Below are 17,837 nucleotides of genomic sequence, written 5' to 3'. Positions count from 1 at the left end.
GATATTCACGTGATCTACTTGATGTATGTTTTGGTGATCAACTTGCGGGTTCCGTAACATCGTGAACTTATGCATAGGGGTTGGCACACGTTTTCGTCTTGACTCTCCGGTAGAAACTTTGGGGCACTCTTTGAAGTTCTTTATGTTGGTTGAATAGATGAATCTGAGATTGTGTGATGCATATCGTATAATCATACCCACTAATACTTGAGGTGACATTGGAGTATCTAGGTGACATTAGGGTTTTGGTTGATTTGTGTCTTAAGGTGTTATTCTAGTACGAACTCTAGGATAGATCGAACAGAAAGAATAGCTTCGTGTTATTTTACTACGGACTCTTGAATAGATCGATAAGAAAGAATAACTTTGAGGTGGTTTCGTACCCTACAATAATCTCTTCGTTTGCTCTCCGCTATTAGTGACTTTGGAGTGACTCTTTGTTGCATGTTGAGGGATAGTTATATGATCCAATTATGTTATTATTGTTGATAGAACTTGCACTAGTGAAAGTATGAACCCTAGGCCTTGTTTCCTAGCATTGCAATACCGTTTACGCTCACTTTTATCATTAGTTACCTTACTATTTTTATATTTTCAGATTACAAATACTCATATCTATCATCCATATTGCACTTGTATCACCATCTCTTCGCCGAACTAGTGCACCTATACAATTTACCATTGTATTGGGTGTGTTGGGGACACAAGAGACTCTTTGTTATTTGGTTGCAGGGTTGTTTGAGAGAGACTATCTTCAACCTACGCCTCCCACGGATTGTAAACCTTAGGTCATCCACTTGAGGGAAATTTGCTACTGTCCTACAAACCTCTGCACTTGGAGGCCCAACAACGTCTACAAGAAGAAGGTTGCGTAGTAGACATCACACCTCTTGGTGGGATGAGGCGGTAGTGCAGAAAAACCACGAGATCCAGGATGGAGGAGTTTGGGTGCTGAAGAGCCAGGCGTCGTCGGACTCAGGGGCGTCAGTGCTGGCCAGCAAGCTCTGCCACCTCAACATCGTCCCCATGGGAAACAAATCAATACTCAGATGCCTCCTTCCAAAAACCTCGACCCGTGCCCTATCTGCAAGTCGCCTGAGCACCCTCCTGCTCGATGCCCTCAAGCCTTTTGAGAACGATGCAACAAATTAGGGCATTTAGCCCCTATCCGTGTTCAATTTCTTCCTTGGGAATGCATTGCTCCAATGTGTGCCTTTCAATTTAAGGGGCAGGGTTTCTATTATATTCATGATTCTTGCACCGCTAACCAGATGAAGGAGAGATCCAATAGTATAGTGGTTACTATCATTGAGGGGGAGACCTCCACACGCCAAATGGAACTAGATCTTCGTGATTACCTGGCCACGGCCTGGCGTTGCTTTGCGCATGCGATTGGCCCTTGGATTTTCCTGGTGCAATTTCCTAACCCTAGAGTTGTAACCCAAATCTGATATGTGGGGAAGGTCACACTTTAAAAAAAGTGGTGCAGTGATCCATGCTACACAGTGGTCATCTGTTGTGGGATCGAAAGGGGTGATATGGAAGTTGCCTGGGTTAAAGTGAGTAATGTTCCTTTGGATAAGAGGAGTGAAAGAATCCTTGTGTATGTTGCTTCTTTGGTTGGTGTTCCTTTAGAGATTGATGCTGCTATGTTGCATCGCCCTAGCTCTGCCCATGTTAAAATGGGGTGTAGAAATGTGGATGAGATTCCTATCATTGCTGAGACTGTCCTTGGTGTACATTTCTATGATTTCTTCTATGAAGTTGATCAGGCGCTGTTGAGGGGACCTGATAGGGAAAAATAATGTTAAAGCCTCGCAGAATTCTGATAAGAGCACAACCAAAAAAGTGACGCCGCAGGCGGCTCCTGGAGCTAATGTGGGCAGCTTCTCTGCTGGGCTTGGGGGGAAATCTCCTTCCATTCCCCAAGGAGAGAAGCAAGACCATATTCGGGAGTCGCAGGAAAGTGTGGAGTCAGATAACTCACTCCACACTACTCTTTTAATTGATTCCATGGCTTAAGAGCAGAGGTTGTATGAAGAAAAAGCAAGTGTGCTCGCTAATAAGGAAAAATCTGCACAATGCTTAAATAGGAATAGTGAAAAGAAAGTCATACTCTGATGTTGTGAGATCCTCTCCACAGGTGATGGAGGTGACCAAGCACAATGAATCTGCTCTGATTGGTACTAGAGAGTACAGAGTTGAATCACGTAAGGAAGTTGTGGGAGTTGAGGTGATCCTACTCCCCCTCTGGTCACTGAGAAAAAACTTTAACTTGCGTAATGTGCAGAGTAAATGGAAAGAGACGATGATAAAGCTGCGGCTGCAATGAGAAGAGGGACATGGAAGATATATCCAATAGCCCCAACTATTTTGATGCTCTATCTAATCCTGTGTTAATTCTTAGAGCTGCTAAAATGGGAGTTAACATACCAGATTCTGATTTCACTAGCATTGATGTGCTTAGGGAACTTGAGAATTTTCGAAATATGGAATCCCTAGAAGATAAGAATGAACATCCTGATCTAAGAGAGAAACCTATGTTACTAACCAATGCAAAAGGGAATCAGACTCCTTTAAACATGAATTGGAGTGATGAAAATGACTTAGAGCAAGAGAACTTTACTGTTGTTAAATCAAGAAAAAAGAAGGAGTAGAAAATTAATGTTGTTATCTCCAAACCTGTGACTAAAAGTCAGAAAAGTAATGTTTCCTTGAATGAAAGTAAAGGTAACCCTACTTTGCCTCCTAGTAGGGTTACTAGGAGGAGGACAAATAATGTGATCAAATGAATGGCCTGTTCTGGAATTTTAGGGGAGCAGGTAAGAAAGGAATGACTACCTGCTTCTCAGATCTAATTAAAGATCATTCCTTGGATTTTATAGGCCTTCAAGAAACTATGAAAAAGAATTTTTCCTCCCAAGTTTGTCAGAAAAAATGACCCCTTCGATAGATTTGTCTGGAACTGGGTTCCATCTGTTGGGAAATCAAGTGGTATCCTGTGTGGTGTAAAAAAGAAACCCTAGAGATTTTCTCTTGGGTGGTTGGTAATTTCCTTTTACAAGTCAATCTACATGATGTGAATCATAAGTGTGTCTGGGCTCTCATAATTGTCTATGGAGCAGCCCAAGATGATAGAAAAGACAAATTCTTTGCAGAACTAGTTTCTATTTGTGCTCAACTTCATGTCCCATATATAGTGGGTGGGGACTTTAATATTCTCCGATATAGCAGGGAAAAACAAAAATCTAGTCCATTCCCATTACATGGATAAATTCAATTCTGCTATCCAAGCCTTGAATCTGAGAGAAATCCATATGGGAGGGGGTAAATACACGTGGACTAATAAGCAAAAACATCCAACGCTGGAAAAATTGAATAGAATCCACATGAGTTTTAGCTTGGAAGACCTGTTTCCTTTAGTTACAGTCCGCAAATTGGTGAGGGGCGTTTCGATCATAATCCCTCGCTCATGTCCTCAGGTTCTGAGAAAATAGGCCCTCTTCACCAACATGAGTTCAGATTTGAGCTAAGTCAGTTGAATAATGAGGATTTTTATATGAAAGCAAAAAAGCATTTGGGAGCAATCTGTTTTTGCTGATGACCCTATCGATGTTCTCAACATTAAGCTCAAAAGCATTAAGAAATATTTCATAACTATGTTTTTCTGTCACAACCATTTTACCGGCACACTAGCGAGCTAGATATTTACTCATCTATGTATTTATGCTAAACATTTTCACCTCTTCCTAATTATGTAACCATTAATATATCTTTATTGTTAAATATTTGACATGTTATATAAACTTCTACTTTTTGGTACTAGAAGCATTAATAAACTAAAAATTGATGATTTATATTTAGGTACAATTCAATATTTATCATTACAAAAGAAATTCTAATAATAAACGTTAACATGTAGTTTGTTGTACAAGTTGTTTAGATTATTTATTTTGGGTGCTTAAAGATATCTTTTTAGAGTGAATTTCAACATAAGTCGGAGAAAATCAATATTATTCATTGCCTCTTGATGTATTTTTTTTGGGTGTATATGTAAGATTTTATAGAGTAACATTAAATATCTATATAAATTAGTAGAATGTTTTTAGAGTAGACAGACCTAGAAAATATCTTGACAGACGTATCCACGCAGGCGCACCGCTCAAGGGACGTGAAGAAGTTTTGTGTCCGGGTGACAAATGATCCTATGAAGTACATGGGTAGAGAGCTTGATAGTTGTGGCTTTCTCCCATGCAATCCCCAAGTCATTGTTGGATGTATGTGAGAAGTTTGCTGACCCAATTCATTCATTTATTACTCTGGCTTTCTCCCATATAAGTATTGTCAAGTCAACTTGTTACTTCGCTTGGATTGTTATGTGTAATATTTTTTTTCTTGTTGCAACAAGGCCAATCATTTAGCTATGAATATCAGTTACACCTTTTCTCTACTTATGCTTACTGCTCTACAGGTTATCATGGGTATTTCAGATGCAAAAATCAATGTCTCCGAGATATGCATTTGAGATTTTGAGTGTGTGTGGAAAAGAGTTCATATATCACTTACAGTAAGTATTTTAGATGGTTTGCTTTTTGAACGAAAGTTTGGCCTTCCAGGACACTTAAGAGATTTTTGACAGAATTTATAGTCAAATTGTATAATATAGACCTGATTAGTTGATGGTCAGACTGTCATAGCTAAGTCATATCCTAGAACTCAGGATGTAGTCTGAAGACAGAAGATACCATCTTGGCACACATGTAATTTCAATGTTAAAAAATGGCACATGGCAACAATTTTATAATGTCTTTCTCAAAGTTGCCAAAAAGAAAATATTATGTACGAAATCTCCATATGTGCATCAACATCTAATAATGTAAGTACATCTTGCAAGTAACTGCCCCCGCATCGTCCGGACGGGTGACACGGGAGGCGATCTCGATCCAGTTTTCTGCGACCTCCCTTCCGATCTCTCTTCCCTCGCCGCCGCCGGGCAAAACCCGTGCGGTCGACGGTGGCGGCGGGGCCCCAGCAGTTCCACAGCGACGAGTAGAAGTGAGCAGCAGCGACGATGAAACTCCGGCGGCACTGCATCAGCCTCTGCGTAGATGCGGCGGTTCATAGCGGTAATAAATAGCGCTGTTGGACCAGCAGATTCACGCAGCAGTACAGGAGAAGCAGCACAAGCAGATGCGGGATGTGCTGCTCAATTCGATCTGGTGCACGCGGGGCGTGGTGTCGCCTCGGAGCGGCTCTTGCTGGCTGCAGACGCCACGAGCACTAGCCCGGTGTGCCTGGCGACAAGCTTGACAGAGGTCACGTGCAACCCAGCTATGAGGTCCGTGACGGCGCATGAACGCTGCAAGGTGTCGTTCTCAGATCCGGCCATGGCGTCCGATGGGCCTGGGCGGCACTCTCTCCTGTGAGGTGACTGTCTGGTGTAGTGTGCTCCGCCGCAGCGATGGTCCGTCTAGTGGTCACTTCGGCCTACGTATGGTTGCACCCTAGCTGCGGATTGCGATGGTCACGAAAGGTCTTTATGATGGTTTCTTCCTCCAGATCCAGTGACTACTGTTGGCGGTTTATACTGACGACATTGCGAGATGCATGCAGAAGGCTTCTTTATGTGTTTCAGTGTCTCTCACTTCAGTCAGTCAGTCAGTCTTCGACAGTGACATGCAATCTATGGACAGCGACTTGACGCAGAGGGAATAGTTGTGCAGTAACGAGGGTGATTTCTAGCCCAACACATGTAGCTGCTGGAATCGCGGAAAAGTGGTGGCGACAACACATGTTGACTGTGATGTGGTGCTTCTCGAGTACCTTGTCTCGAGCTCCGGGGTGAAAACCCTAGGTATGGACAGAGTTGGTATACCTGGCAATGACGATGCTTTCGCATCGTTACCTTGTTGAAGGCATTGCTTGGATGCTCGGACTTGTTCTTTAGGGTGAAAACCTAGCATTTAACCTTTGATAGTCGAATCCGGTGACGGTGGCGCATGGGCGTTGTTTCCTTCTTGAAGGCGTTGCTGTTGAAGAATCTCATGGTCCTTGTGGTGTCAAAGAGATGGTTGGTGCGGATATGGTCGTTGTAGTACTTTGTCGATCGCTGTTTTGATCACTTTTTTATCGCTTAGGCATAGCTTTGGTCTTGTATGACTTTGCTCTTTGCCGGCATGTTTTAGGTATGCGTGCATTAGTGTTGGTTGTGTGCATCCTAGCTATGCAGAGGCCGGGTGTACGCTCATTGTGTTTGTATCCACTTGATGCTTCATTTTGAGTAATAAAATTCACCCTTTGTCAAAAAAAAATCTAATAATCAACTGTCACTATCATTAAAAAGACCTGCTCGATAGTTTCTGATAGTTGTTTACATGATGAAGGAAGAAAATCGTAAATCTTTCTCTGAGTATTTTAAGACAATTGTTTGCAAGTGTAAGAAGAAAATGAAAATTAATCCATATCATCTCTCTTAGGGCATCTCCAACACCGATCTGCATACCTCCCGCAACGGTCCGGACTGCGCTGTCTAGACCGCGGAAGCCATCCAACGCGGGTCTGTATCAGTCTACGGCACGGTCCGGACACGATTTCTCCCGCAAACTAGAGCCAAAAGTGGGGGAGGTTTGCTGGAGTCCGGACCGATCCCAAGCTCATTTCCCTGACCGCCCTAGCCCACCAAAAATCCCTCCCCCACCCGCGTGTTTTCGGTCAGCGCTTCTCTAGAGTGTTAGCGCCCGCATTCTTGCCCAGCCAGAGCGGACACTACCGCTCACTTGCGCCGGCATTGAAGCGACGCGTCGGCCGAGAGAGCGCCGCCCCGCGTCGCTTCCTGGTGCAGGCCATGTTGGGGAACGTAGTAATTTCAAAAAATTTCCTGCGCACACGCAAGATCATGGTGATGCATAGCAACGAGAGGGGAGAGTGTTGTCCACGTACCCTCGTAGACCGAAAGCGGAAGCGTTAACACAACGCGGTTGATGTAGTCGTACGTCTTCACGATCCGACCGATCAAGTACCGAACGCACGGCACCTCCGAGTTCAGCACACGTTCAGCTCGATGACGTCCCTCGAACTCCGATCCAGCCGAGTGTTGAGGGAGAGTTTCGTCAGCACGACGGCGTGGTGACGATGATGATGTTCCACCGATGCAGGGCTTCGCCTAAGCTCCGCAACGGTATTCTTGAGGTGTAATATGGTGGAGGGGGGCACCGCACACGGCTACGAGATCTCAAGGATCAATTGTTGTGTCTCTGGGGTGCCCCCCTGCCCCCGTATATAAAGGAGCAAGGGGGAGGCAGCCGGCCAAGGGGAGAGGCGCGCCATAGGGGGGAGTCCTACTCCCACCGGGAGTAGGACTCCTCCTTTCCTTGTGGGAGTAGGAGAAGGGAAGGGGGAAGGAGAAAGAAGGAAGGGTGCGCCCCCTTTCCCTAGTCCAATTCAGACCAGACCATGGGGAGGGGTGCGACCACCTTTTGAGGCCTTTCTCTCCTTTCCCGTATGGCCCATTAAGGCCCAATACGAACTCCCGTAACTCTCCGGTACTCCGAAAAATACCCGAATCACTCGGAACCTTTCCGAAGTCCGAATATAGTCGTCCAATATATCGATTTTTACGCCTCGACCATTTCGAGACTCCTCGTCATATCCCCGATCTCATCCGGGACTTCGAACTCCTTCGGTACATCAAAACTCAATAAAACTGTCATCGTAACGTTAAGCGTGCGGACCCTACGGGTTCGAGAACTATGTAGACATGACCGAGACACGTCTCCGGTCAATAACCAATAGCGGGACCTGGATGCCCATATTGGCTCCCACATATTCTACGAAGATCTTTATCGGTCAGACCGCATAACAACATACGTTGTTCCCTTTGTCACCGGTATGTTACTTGCCCGAGATTTGATCGTCGGTATCTCGATACCTAGTTCAATCTCGTTACCGGCAAGTCTCTTTACTCGTTCCGTAACACATCATCCCGCAACTAACTCATTAGTCACAATGCTTGCAAGGCTTATAGTGATGTGCATTACCGAGTGGGCCCAGAGATACCTCTCCGACAATTGGAGTGACAAATCCTAATCTCGAAATACGCCAACCCAACAAGTACCTTTGGAGACACCTGTAGAGCACCTTTATAATCACCCAGTTGCGTTGTGACGTTTGGTAGCACACAAAGTGTTCCTCCGGTAAACGGGAGTTGCATAATCTCATAGTCATAGGAACATGTATAAGTCATGAAGAAAGCAATAGCAGAATACCAAACGATCATGTGCTAAGCTAACGGAATGTGTCAAGTCAATCACATCATTCTCCTAATGATGTGATCCCGTTAATCAAATGACAACTCATGTCAATGGTCAGGAAACATAACCATCTTTGATCAACGAGCTAGTCAAGTAGAGGCATACTAGTGACACTCTGTTTGTCTATGTATTCACACATGTATCATGTTTCCGGTTAATACAATTCTAGCATGAATAATAAACATTTATCATGATATAATGAAATAAATAATAACTTTATTATTGCCTCTAGGGCATATTTCCTTCAGGCCACTGCCACACGTTCAAACGACACGACGGCCACCCGTCCGTCCCTCTGCCGCCCACCGGTGCTATATAAACCGCTGACCCGGTGCCTCAGCCATAGCCACAATCATGCCTCTCCACACCACTCCCAGCCATGGATTCCTTCGCGGCCAAAGCTCTCTGGGGTAGGCTTACGTCGGAGCATAAGAAGGCCATGGTTGGCATTGTTGCCGATTGGCAGGCCGACAAACAACCGGAGGACGTGCAAATGGAGGACGCCTCCGACGAGCCAGCCCCACCCTCCTCTTCCTCCGCGGCACCCTCCTCCTCCGCTCCACCCTCGCCGGTGCATTGCACCATGACCATGGGCGAGGCCCACGCCCATTATATGGACATGGTGCGGGAGGAGCGGTTCCAGGAGGCGTAGAACGACGCCAATTACAACCACAACCTCCTCCAGGAGCATCTGCAAGCGAAGGAGCAGGTCGCCACCGGCAGGGCGGTCACACTGGACGCGGACCTGGCAGAGCAGGAAGCGTTGCTCGAGTCCTACCGCTCCGCCCACGAGATCTGGCGGTACCGGCAGCGGGTAGCGGAGGTGGCGGCCGCCGGCAACAAGCACGACTACTATGCGGGCGAGGCGTTGCTCTATGACACCGACGAGGACGACATCACCAAGGCCGCGCCCCGGCGCCACAACCACGAAGAAGCCGACACGTCCGCGGGCGGCGCCGGCAGCGAGGAAGAGTAGTGCACGGTAGGTCATCATCGCTCGGGTCCCAGGAAGGCCACCGCTCCTCCCCTCCCGTCGGCGCCAAGCTTGGTGGGCTCAGCATCTTCGGCCGATTAGTCGCTTGGCAGCGACGTCGAGGCAGACAGTTTCAGTTCCGGGGGCTCCGGAGGCGGAGCTGGAGAGCGCCGAGGCTGAACTTGAGACGGTGAAGCTTCAGTTCTCGGGGCTGATGGCTAGAGACGGGGACCGGACACCGGCGATCATTTAGATTAGGTATTAATTATACTTCAGAGCCCGCCTAGGACCGGTTTGATGTATTTGTAATGAAATCCATCATGTTTATATGAAATCCGGTATGTTTATATGAAATCTGGGTGTGTTTATATGAATTCTGGACTGACCCCCCCGTCCGCGAACGAATGCGGGAAGAAATTTGCGGGTTACCGTTGGAGATGCTCTTACCATTACACTTTCAATGTTTTTTCACGCATTTGTCAAAATCTTAGACATCTGTTAGAAGATATTTTGTTCTTATCCCTTGTGCATATATGTAAGCTTACAGAAGAACCGGCAAAGATAGAGGTGAAGCAGAAGCATACGGAATCTTTCCTGGAAAGCAAAGTAACGGAACATTCAATCTTTTTTTTTCAAGGTCACGATCATATGGTTGTAGTGCCTCGCTTTCTTCTCATTCATCAGTTACATCTGTATTTGAGCAAAGTAACGGAACCGGCAAAGATATATGTAACTGAAATGTTTGATTTGTATTCGAACCATTTTTACATCCAATGATTTCCCCCAGGCCCTTATCCCCCACCGGTGACGTCACCGATCGGAGTCGGACCCCCCGTCTCCGCCACCACGCGCAGATCTCTCCTCCCACCCGCCGGCCGGCCGGCCGGCCGAACTCCTCCTCCCCGCAGCCGTCGCCGCCCTCCTCCTTTTCTCGCCCCAGCCACCGCGTGCCCGCCTGACCGCGAACCAGAGCGCCGCCGTCCCTCCCGCGCGGCAAGCGGCTAGGGTTTCGCCCGCGTCGCCTCCCACCTCCCGTCCCCGCCCAGGCCGCCATGTTCCAGCTAGGCTCCGCCCCCGGGAAGGGCTTCTGGGCGCGGCACCGGTGGAAGATGCTGCTCTCGCTGGGCGTCGCCGGCGCCGGCTACGCGGCCTACCGCTTCTACGACGCGCACCAGAAGCAGCTCGTCCGGGTGGAGCAGCGCGCCGAGGAGGAGCGCGCCGCCGACGAGATCATCAAGAATCAGTGAGCACACAAACCCAAACCACCACCAGATTTGTTTTTCTTGTGTATGTATTGGTGGGTGATGCAGGGTACCCTGTGATGTGCTGCTTATGGCAATATTGTCTTAGCGCTAGCAAACTACAATTGACCCATTGAGTTTATTATGTCTTCGTGGCGATATGGGGCAGTAGTTCTGTGATGCACTGCATATTTAGTGAGATGTTGAAATTCATGTAGTATCATAGGCTCCTCCATGACCGTTCTGTGCTACTCTCTGTTAGGTTGGAAGCCCATTTTGAGAAGGTGCAGAGGATCTCGGATACAACCACGCTGCCGTTTGCTATGCACTACCTACGTTCGCGGGTAATGGAGGAGCTGGATATTTCGCACCTGACCGAGAGGCTGCTGCAAGGGAAGGGCGAGCTGACGCCAGAGGACAAGTACGAGACCTGGGAGAAGATCAAAATTCTGAGTATGGTTCTGTGGTTTATCTCATCCACATTCATGGCCTGTTTAATTCTTCTCTGTCTCATCTGTGATGTCAAAACATTAGGCTGCTGATCCATGCCATTTAACTGTTGTACTTCCTCTCTACTCCCCTAGGTTTCACAAGGACAGTGTCTTCAATGTGGGCCATGACATTGCTGAGCTTATATGTTAGAGTCCAGGTCACCATATTAGGCAGACATCTCTACTTGGACTTTGCTCGTGGTACAGATGGTGCTCAATTGCAGGTAAATTCGTGATCCATTTTATTCTCGAGCGATTCCCCTATATGCATAAGTTATGGCTGCTTTATTTAGTTTTCCCCTTGTATTGATCATTGCACATGTGACGCGTAAACAATTGAATTATGCTATAACGGTGACTTCACTTGAGACCATGCCTGACATTGAAATATCTCGCTTCTGTGTAGGCGGAATCTGATACTTTTAGCGGCAATGGACATAAGGACTTTCTTGGAACTGCTGACTACCTTGCAACATATGGTATCACTGCATTGATCAGGCAAATGCAACATGCTGCGACAGAAATCTTGAAAGAGTAAATATTTCTTCCCCTATCCGCGTGATTATTCTGTCACCAACATGTCAGTAAATTATCATATTCAACAGCTGTTCAGCATCCAATGAGCAGAGACTAAAATTTAAAAGCCCCTAGGGAAATTATTGTCGCACTTTTACAAGAAAAAAATTCCTTTATGGCAGAATTCTGATTCATCAACAGAATACTTATTTTATCATTTAGAGTAGGGACTCTTTAGATTATTGGTGCACCTTTACATGACGAAATCCTTTTATTATAGCACAGAACTACGTTTCGTCAAGATTATACTTTCTCATTTGGCTTAATTACCTCGTACTTTATAACATGGGTGTTTCCCGTAGTGATACTACCATGGAAAAAATATGCAGGAAGCAACTGAAAGACCCTATGAGCATGGACCAAGTATCACAAACGATGTTACAGATATCGGAGCAGTTCATGAGTCTGTGTGAAGGCAACTCATGGATAAATTTCCTTGTACCTGAAAACGCCAATCGGTATGCACAATTGATGGCTGTGTCGAGCAGCGGCTTTGATGACTCATCTCTTCTAATGGATGTTGGAAAGCTTGACCAGCTAATGACTGAGACACGCATAGTGTTGGCAAGGTAATGCACAATATGTATTGTAAATTCACAATATATGCAGGGTTTAGTAATACTGTAATTTGCTCCACAATGCGTCTGTTGTCTTGGATCTTTCATATGGCTACCCATCATTACATTTTCTTTCAATAATTATCTTTTCAAGATGTTAAATCAACACACTGTAATCCATATACCGTATGTCGTTTCATACATAAGCAACTAGTGTGTTTGTTTGAGTTTTTAAATATTGATGAAATGAAAACAAGGAAAATGTTATGCAAGGTGGTATAAATTTTCTGTCAGTATAACATACTCATACATGATGCATCGTTCTTATGAATAGTTACTACTGGAGCAATAACAGTACTCTATTTTGTGATTTGGGATTGATTTATATCATGTTCATATCTGGAGCAGACACATTTTGAGCCAATAAAATTCACCCTTTGTCGAAAAAAAAAAATCTGGAGCAGACACAACAAAAAACAGCTTGTTGCCAGCTGTACCATTCCGTATTGCTGGGTACTGGTAGTATTGTAGCTCTGGGACTGCTATGTTGTTTTGAGCTATTGGTTTTACTGATTTAGCTACTACCCATTTAAATATGTTCTTTGAGAACCAAAGGAAAACAGAGGGGATAATTTGAATTGATAACCAATAACCTTCATTCAAAATTTGTGCTCCAGTGATAATGCAAAACTGTCTGGTATAAAATTTAGTACATGCTAGTATCTGGTTTTGTATTGAATGACCTCATTTTTCTAATAGCATAAACTGTTGTTGACATGTTTTATAGGCCATTACCTCTATTGCAAAACGAGAAAACAAACATGTTTGATTGTTGTAGTGGAGTTGTGGCACTTGCTTACTGTAGATGATAGTTAATCCATGGTTATCATTAAGAATCTGAATTGCTAAACAGCGCCCTGACCATCAAGAAACTGACCTTACTCAAAATTTGTGTTCCAGTTTATTAGTAGAAACAGTCTGGCATTAATGTTGTTTTTTTTCTAGTGTCTGGGTATGTATTGAATAATCTCATTTTCTTATAACCTAAACTGTTGTTGACACGATTTGAGGCCGTTAGCTCTATTGCAAAACAAGAACAGACATATTTGATTGTTATAGTGGAGTTGTGGCATTTGCTTACTGTACAGGATAGTAATTTTCCACGTTTGTCGTCGAGAACACATCTATTGTCTAACTCTTTTGTCATCTGCATTTTTCTTCGAAAGAAACTCAATGAGTATCTCACATCATCCTATTGGCACCCTGTGTTTGCAGCGACGATTTCAGAAATATCATGGACATGTCATTGAGGAAGGTAGCTGATTTGGTGATAGAGGACTTGCGTGCACAGGTTGGAGCCGCGCTTCCACCATCGGGACTGCCCTTGGCAAAGCTCTTGGCTAGAGTGGCTCAACTGAGCTCAATGCTGCTCGAGGAACCAAGCAAGAACAAGCACATCCAGACCATCCGAAGCATGCCTGAGGTGGGACTCTTCTACACATTCCTCTACGCGAACATGCCGCCACAAACATGAGTTTTCATTGATGTGGAAAGGAGTATGTTTCTTCCGAATTTTTGGCCCGAAACCTCCAAAGGATCTAGTGGTTTCTTTGTATGAAAACTCGATCATTCTGGATTCTGGAAAGTGATACCGGTGGAGAATGTTCGTTCGTGAAAAATATACGTGTGGAGAGGAGGCTGAGTTTGTGTCCTGTATATGCTGAAGATATGCTCTTGTTATGTTTCAGGAAACAAGAGTCTTTTCCCTTTTTACTTTGGTCTTCGTTAAATACTTGTTCTTTCTTTATCTAGTTAGAATTCGACAGGCAGTTTCTGCCATCTCGTTTACATATTTTGGTAGCATGTGTGATGGAATTTGTGTACCTCATGAATGTTCAACTCTACAAATTGATTCATGCCATTCCACCATTTGTTTATGGTCCCAATTCATAAATATTTGTGTTTGGTTCTTTTATTGTGTTTGGTGTGTACCATGTAAACTGAATGATGATGACTTTGTTATCACAAAGCAAATATGATTAGTTGGAATGGCATGGTTGATTCGATTCCTGATTTAATAACCAACAAACAACACAAATTTAAGGAATTTTCACCATGATCAAAACTTCCTGTGTGTGACACAACAAAATAGAATTGCAAATGCAGTGTGTCTCAATCAGTTACAGTACAGTTACTAGTAACCAGAGTTCAAATGCTGTGATCTCTTTCACTCATCATCAACTTCAGACTCTTCCTTGTCAGTCCCCTTTCTCTCTGTTTCCATGGCATCGTCGACCTCGGAATCTTCCTCATCAGTGCCCTTGTCCTCAGTTTCCATAGCATCATCAACTTCAGAATCTTCCTCATCAGAATCCATGTCCTCGTAGATAAGCGGAGGGCCTCCCTCTTCTTCATCGGATTCATCATCGCAGATCTGGAATATACATGCTTGGATTACACACACATGCACGCACGAAGTTGCAATGCAGGTAGACAGGAGAGAACCTACCTCGCTGAAATGATAATCCAGGCAGGTAGACAGTTTGAGCGACGATGCGAAGGTCGATGTTCTTGCGTCAATCAGCTGAAAAGGGGTGCAACAAGTAACATTACAGTCCAGAAATAGGAACTGTTATTAATTGTACTTCATATTAGTACATCTCTGCGGCTGTTAATTTGAAACAAAATACTCACCTGATAAAGCGAGTTGAGCAGCAGCAGAGAAGAATCCTGAGATACTATGCTGCTCATGTGTCGGCTAAGCAGAGCTTGAAGCCATGGGAGCAAGCAAACCAGCACTGAACCCCTGCCGAGGCGAAAATGAAAAGCAGACCAGTTATGAAACCTCTATGCAAAATATGAGGGTACACAAGAAGAAACAATGTTTGAGACTTTCAGTGGCTCATGTTAACCCAGTCAAACGTTTAACGCAAAAAATTAACTGAATTTAGAAGCTTTCATGTTCACGGAACGCACGCCACATATTGTCCCAGCCGTTTTGTTACTAAATTGGCAGAGTACCTCGGAAACATTATCATACCTAGACTGCATGAGTGATATCAGGGATTTGAGGAACTTCACAGCGTCTGCTGGCGTCAGGAGTGATACCGACTTCACGATAACCTGCATGTAAGACAAGACATTGAGTTAGGAACTATCAGATTTGATGACCTAATAGCAAAAAGAACAACTGATATTCAGAGATTCACAATGTTTACTAGTACTCTCTACCAAAATGCAAGACGCTTTTGCAGTTCAAATTGAACTGCAAAAACGTCTTACATTTTGGTACAGAGGTAGTAGTATATAACAGCAGTCCAACAACCAGTAGGTTGCTGCAAGGAGAGTAACAAGCTAATCAAACCAAGACAGTCTCGGTGCTGGAGCGCGGATACGGGTTCGGGGTCCTGCACGGGTCGGCGAGACTCAAGCCAATCTGTCTTTCTGAATGTGTGGCTAAAGCCAATAGTGATTGGCCATGGGAAGTTCCACAGCCATTGTCCGCACTCATGGAATTCATTGCCCATGCGCAATGTACAACCCAACAAAACAAACACACAGCTCAAATTTAATCGAGCAGAAGCTCAAACTAGCTGTCTTCCTGAACTTTGGACCAAGCCAGGAGTGATCGGCCATGGGAGGCTGACAAGTTGGACAAACATCCCTTCCTAATTTGCGCGACGGACTCAAGACTCGCGCCCTATGAACAAGACTGTAACCTATGCTGCGCTGACGATGAAGCTACCAAGCTATCAAGATACCATTCACCATGCCACAGATGAGAAGTCAGAGAGGCCGGAGCAGCTCAGATACCTTGCCATCTCTGTTGTACAGGCAGCCCAGCAGCGCGGCGCGGTCGTCAGCCTGCAGGGCCTGCCTGAGCAAGACGTGGACGGAGTCCGCGCTGGGGGGCACCACGGCGGCGCCACCGGCCGCCTCGGCGGGCGGGCTCAGGGCCGCGAGCTTCTCCGCCATGGTCGGCTCGTCGAGGCTGTACTCCGCCGCGACAGGAGCGCCATCGGAGGGGGCGACCTCGGCGCTTCTCCGGCGGCGGCGCTGCGGCGTCTGGTCCATCGAGCAGGTTGGGGAGGCGGCGGCGGCGGGGAGGGAGGAGTGGGAGGGAAAGAGGGCAGGGTCGCGGATAGCCCGGCTCGGCCCAGCCCATATATGATCACATATGTTGTTGTGCCGACGTTCATGCGAACGTTTTTCCAGCGAACACACGGGAGCCGTTGGATTTGGGCGCACGAATCTTAGCGCATGTTCTCTACAACCTCACCTTCGAGCTACCGTTCGCTGTGGGATATAACCACCCGAACGGGCGAATATAGAGCCCCCCACGACCCTCCTCCATCTAGCTCTCCGCCTCCACAACTGCAACAGTGCCACGAGCCTGCTGCAGCTTCCTCCTCGATCCCTCCGCCTCCACAGCCAAAAAAAATAAAATCCGCCAACGATTACGTCATGGAGAAGGCTGTGAAGGGTTTCGAGATCTTCTGGTGGACCACCGTGGGTTGATGATCCTCCTCTTTGTGTTCTGCTTCTTCAAGGAGGTGGCCTTCTTGGCTCGTCGTCTGGGGCATTGGAGACAGGGCGCGGTTGGAGGTAATCGTTGGCCACTGCCTGGCAATGTTCATGTGGACGAGGAACAGACTCGTCTGCTGGTGTCTGCAGACTGGAGGAACAGAGGTTTCACATCAGGTCAGTGGATTTAGCAGCCAGTTTTGCATCAGATCAGTGGATATGTCAGAAGATCAGTGGATTAGTGATACTGTCAAGCTTGGTGGATGATTTTATTTGTAGTTGCAAGTAGCGTAGTGGGTGCTTTGTCCCGGGATACATGTACTTAACCATAAACAAATATTAAATAAATATACACGGTGAAGTGCGAGGGAGGGGGCAATGGCCCCCTATCCAACCCCATAATAGAGTTGACATTATCTTCTACAAATTACATTATTTGGTATTTTATTTAGGTATGTAGATGTATTGAGCCCTTATTTAAGATGGGCCTTAGGCTGGATGTTTGATGGGGAAGTGCAGACGGCTGCCCGGATTTGATCGCAGAATATGTCAGGCCACATGTTTGGTGGTTTCAACAAGGCTTGGTTGTTAGTGCTAGTGTCAAGCGTGGTGGATGACTAATTTGTAGCAGAAAGTACCCTAATGGGCTTTTTGTATCATCTTCATCTTCGATCTTAGTATATGTCGAACCATCTGGTGTTGGATGTATCATTTCTTTTTATGTTTTCAATCTTATGCTCTTGAATATCCTTTGTAGTCAGTGGATTTGTACTTACCGAGGGTTCAACCGTTTAATAATGTCTTTGGTTTGAACTGCAGATGATCCTCTTTGAATTTGGACCTGACAGTAATGCACATTTTATTGTTCTTGAGCTTTATGCACAAGGAAATATCATTCTTACATATTCGGAATACATAGTGATGACACTACTACGTTCTCACAAGTTATTGTTTAATTCGTGCAATACTATTTTCGTTCTCACGGGCTGTTGCACAAGCGAGGACTTACGACAAGAAAACATCGATTATACATTTGCAATCCGAGAATTCGATTATTTTCTTAAACTCTTACACATAGTGTTTCTTGATTATACTCCCTCTACAAACTAATATAAGACATTCTAGGTCAGTTATATTAGTTTACAGAGGGGTACTTATCTTCTATC

General features: G+C 45.5%; 2 protein-coding genes across 2 annotated transcripts; one reads left to right on the top strand and one right to left on the bottom strand.

The window, feature by feature from the left end:
* The first annotated feature begins 10,004 nt into the window (after positions 1-10,004).
* Positions 10,005-14,101, top strand: LOC109742472 (peroxisome biogenesis protein 3-2). The gene is made up of 6 exons (XM_020301556.4): positions 10,005-10,525; positions 10,786-10,976; positions 11,108-11,238; positions 11,421-11,548; positions 11,920-12,159; positions 13,423-14,101. Exons 1-6 carry the CDS (start codon positions 10,335-10,337, stop codon positions 13,679-13,681), a joined length of 1,140 nt encoding a protein of 379 aa, XP_020157145.1. The 5' UTR covers positions 10,005-10,334; the 3' UTR covers positions 13,682-14,101.
* A 144-nt stretch (positions 14,102-14,245) lies between these two features.
* Positions 14,246-16,305, bottom strand: LOC109742470 (uncharacterized). The gene is made up of 5 exons (XM_020301555.4): positions 15,961-16,305; positions 15,188-15,270; positions 14,842-14,953; positions 14,657-14,731; positions 14,246-14,581 (listed from the first exon to the last, which is right to left on the bottom strand). Exons 1-5 carry the CDS (start codon positions 16,219-16,221, stop codon positions 14,375-14,377), a joined length of 738 nt encoding a protein of 245 aa, XP_020157144.1. The 5' UTR covers positions 16,222-16,305; the 3' UTR covers positions 14,246-14,374.
* Between the last annotated feature and the right edge of the window lie 1,532 nt (positions 16,306-17,837).

Source organism: Aegilops tauschii, chromosome 5, assembly GCF_002575655.3.
Source record: "Aegilops tauschii subsp. strangulata cultivar AL8/78 chromosome 5, Aet v6.0, whole genome shotgun sequence".
NCBI lineage: Eukaryota > Viridiplantae > Streptophyta > Magnoliopsida > Poales > Poaceae > Aegilops > Aegilops tauschii.
This window is presented reverse-complemented; position numbering and strand designations above follow the sequence as displayed.

Excerpts from the sequence above, each read along its gene's own strand:
- LOC109742472 (XM_020301556.4), top strand. The coding sequence starts at position 10,335 with ATGTTCCAGCTAGGCTCCGCCCCCGGGAAGGGCTTCTGGGCGCGGCAC. Across the intron at positions 10,526-10,785 it reads GACGAGATCATCAAGAATCA|GTTGGAAGCCCATTTTGAGA; the intron begins GTGAGCACACAA and ends ACTCTCTGTTAG. Across the intron at positions 10,977-11,107 it reads GGAGAAGATCAAAATTCTGA|GTTTCACAAGGACAGTGTCT; the intron begins GTATGGTTCTGT and ends CTACTCCCCTAG.
- LOC109742470 (XM_020301555.4), bottom strand. The coding sequence starts at position 16,221 with ATGGACCAGACGCCGCAGCGCCGCCGCCGGAGAAGCGCCGAGGTCGCC. Across the intron at positions 15,271-15,960 it reads TGTACAACAGAGATGGCAAG|GTTATCGTGAAGTCGGTATC; the intron begins GTATCTGAGCTG and ends TCTTACATGCAG. Across the intron at positions 14,954-15,187 it reads ATATCACTCATGCAGTCTAG|GGGTTCAGTGCTGGTTTGCT; the intron begins GTATGATAATGT and ends TCGCCTCGGCAG.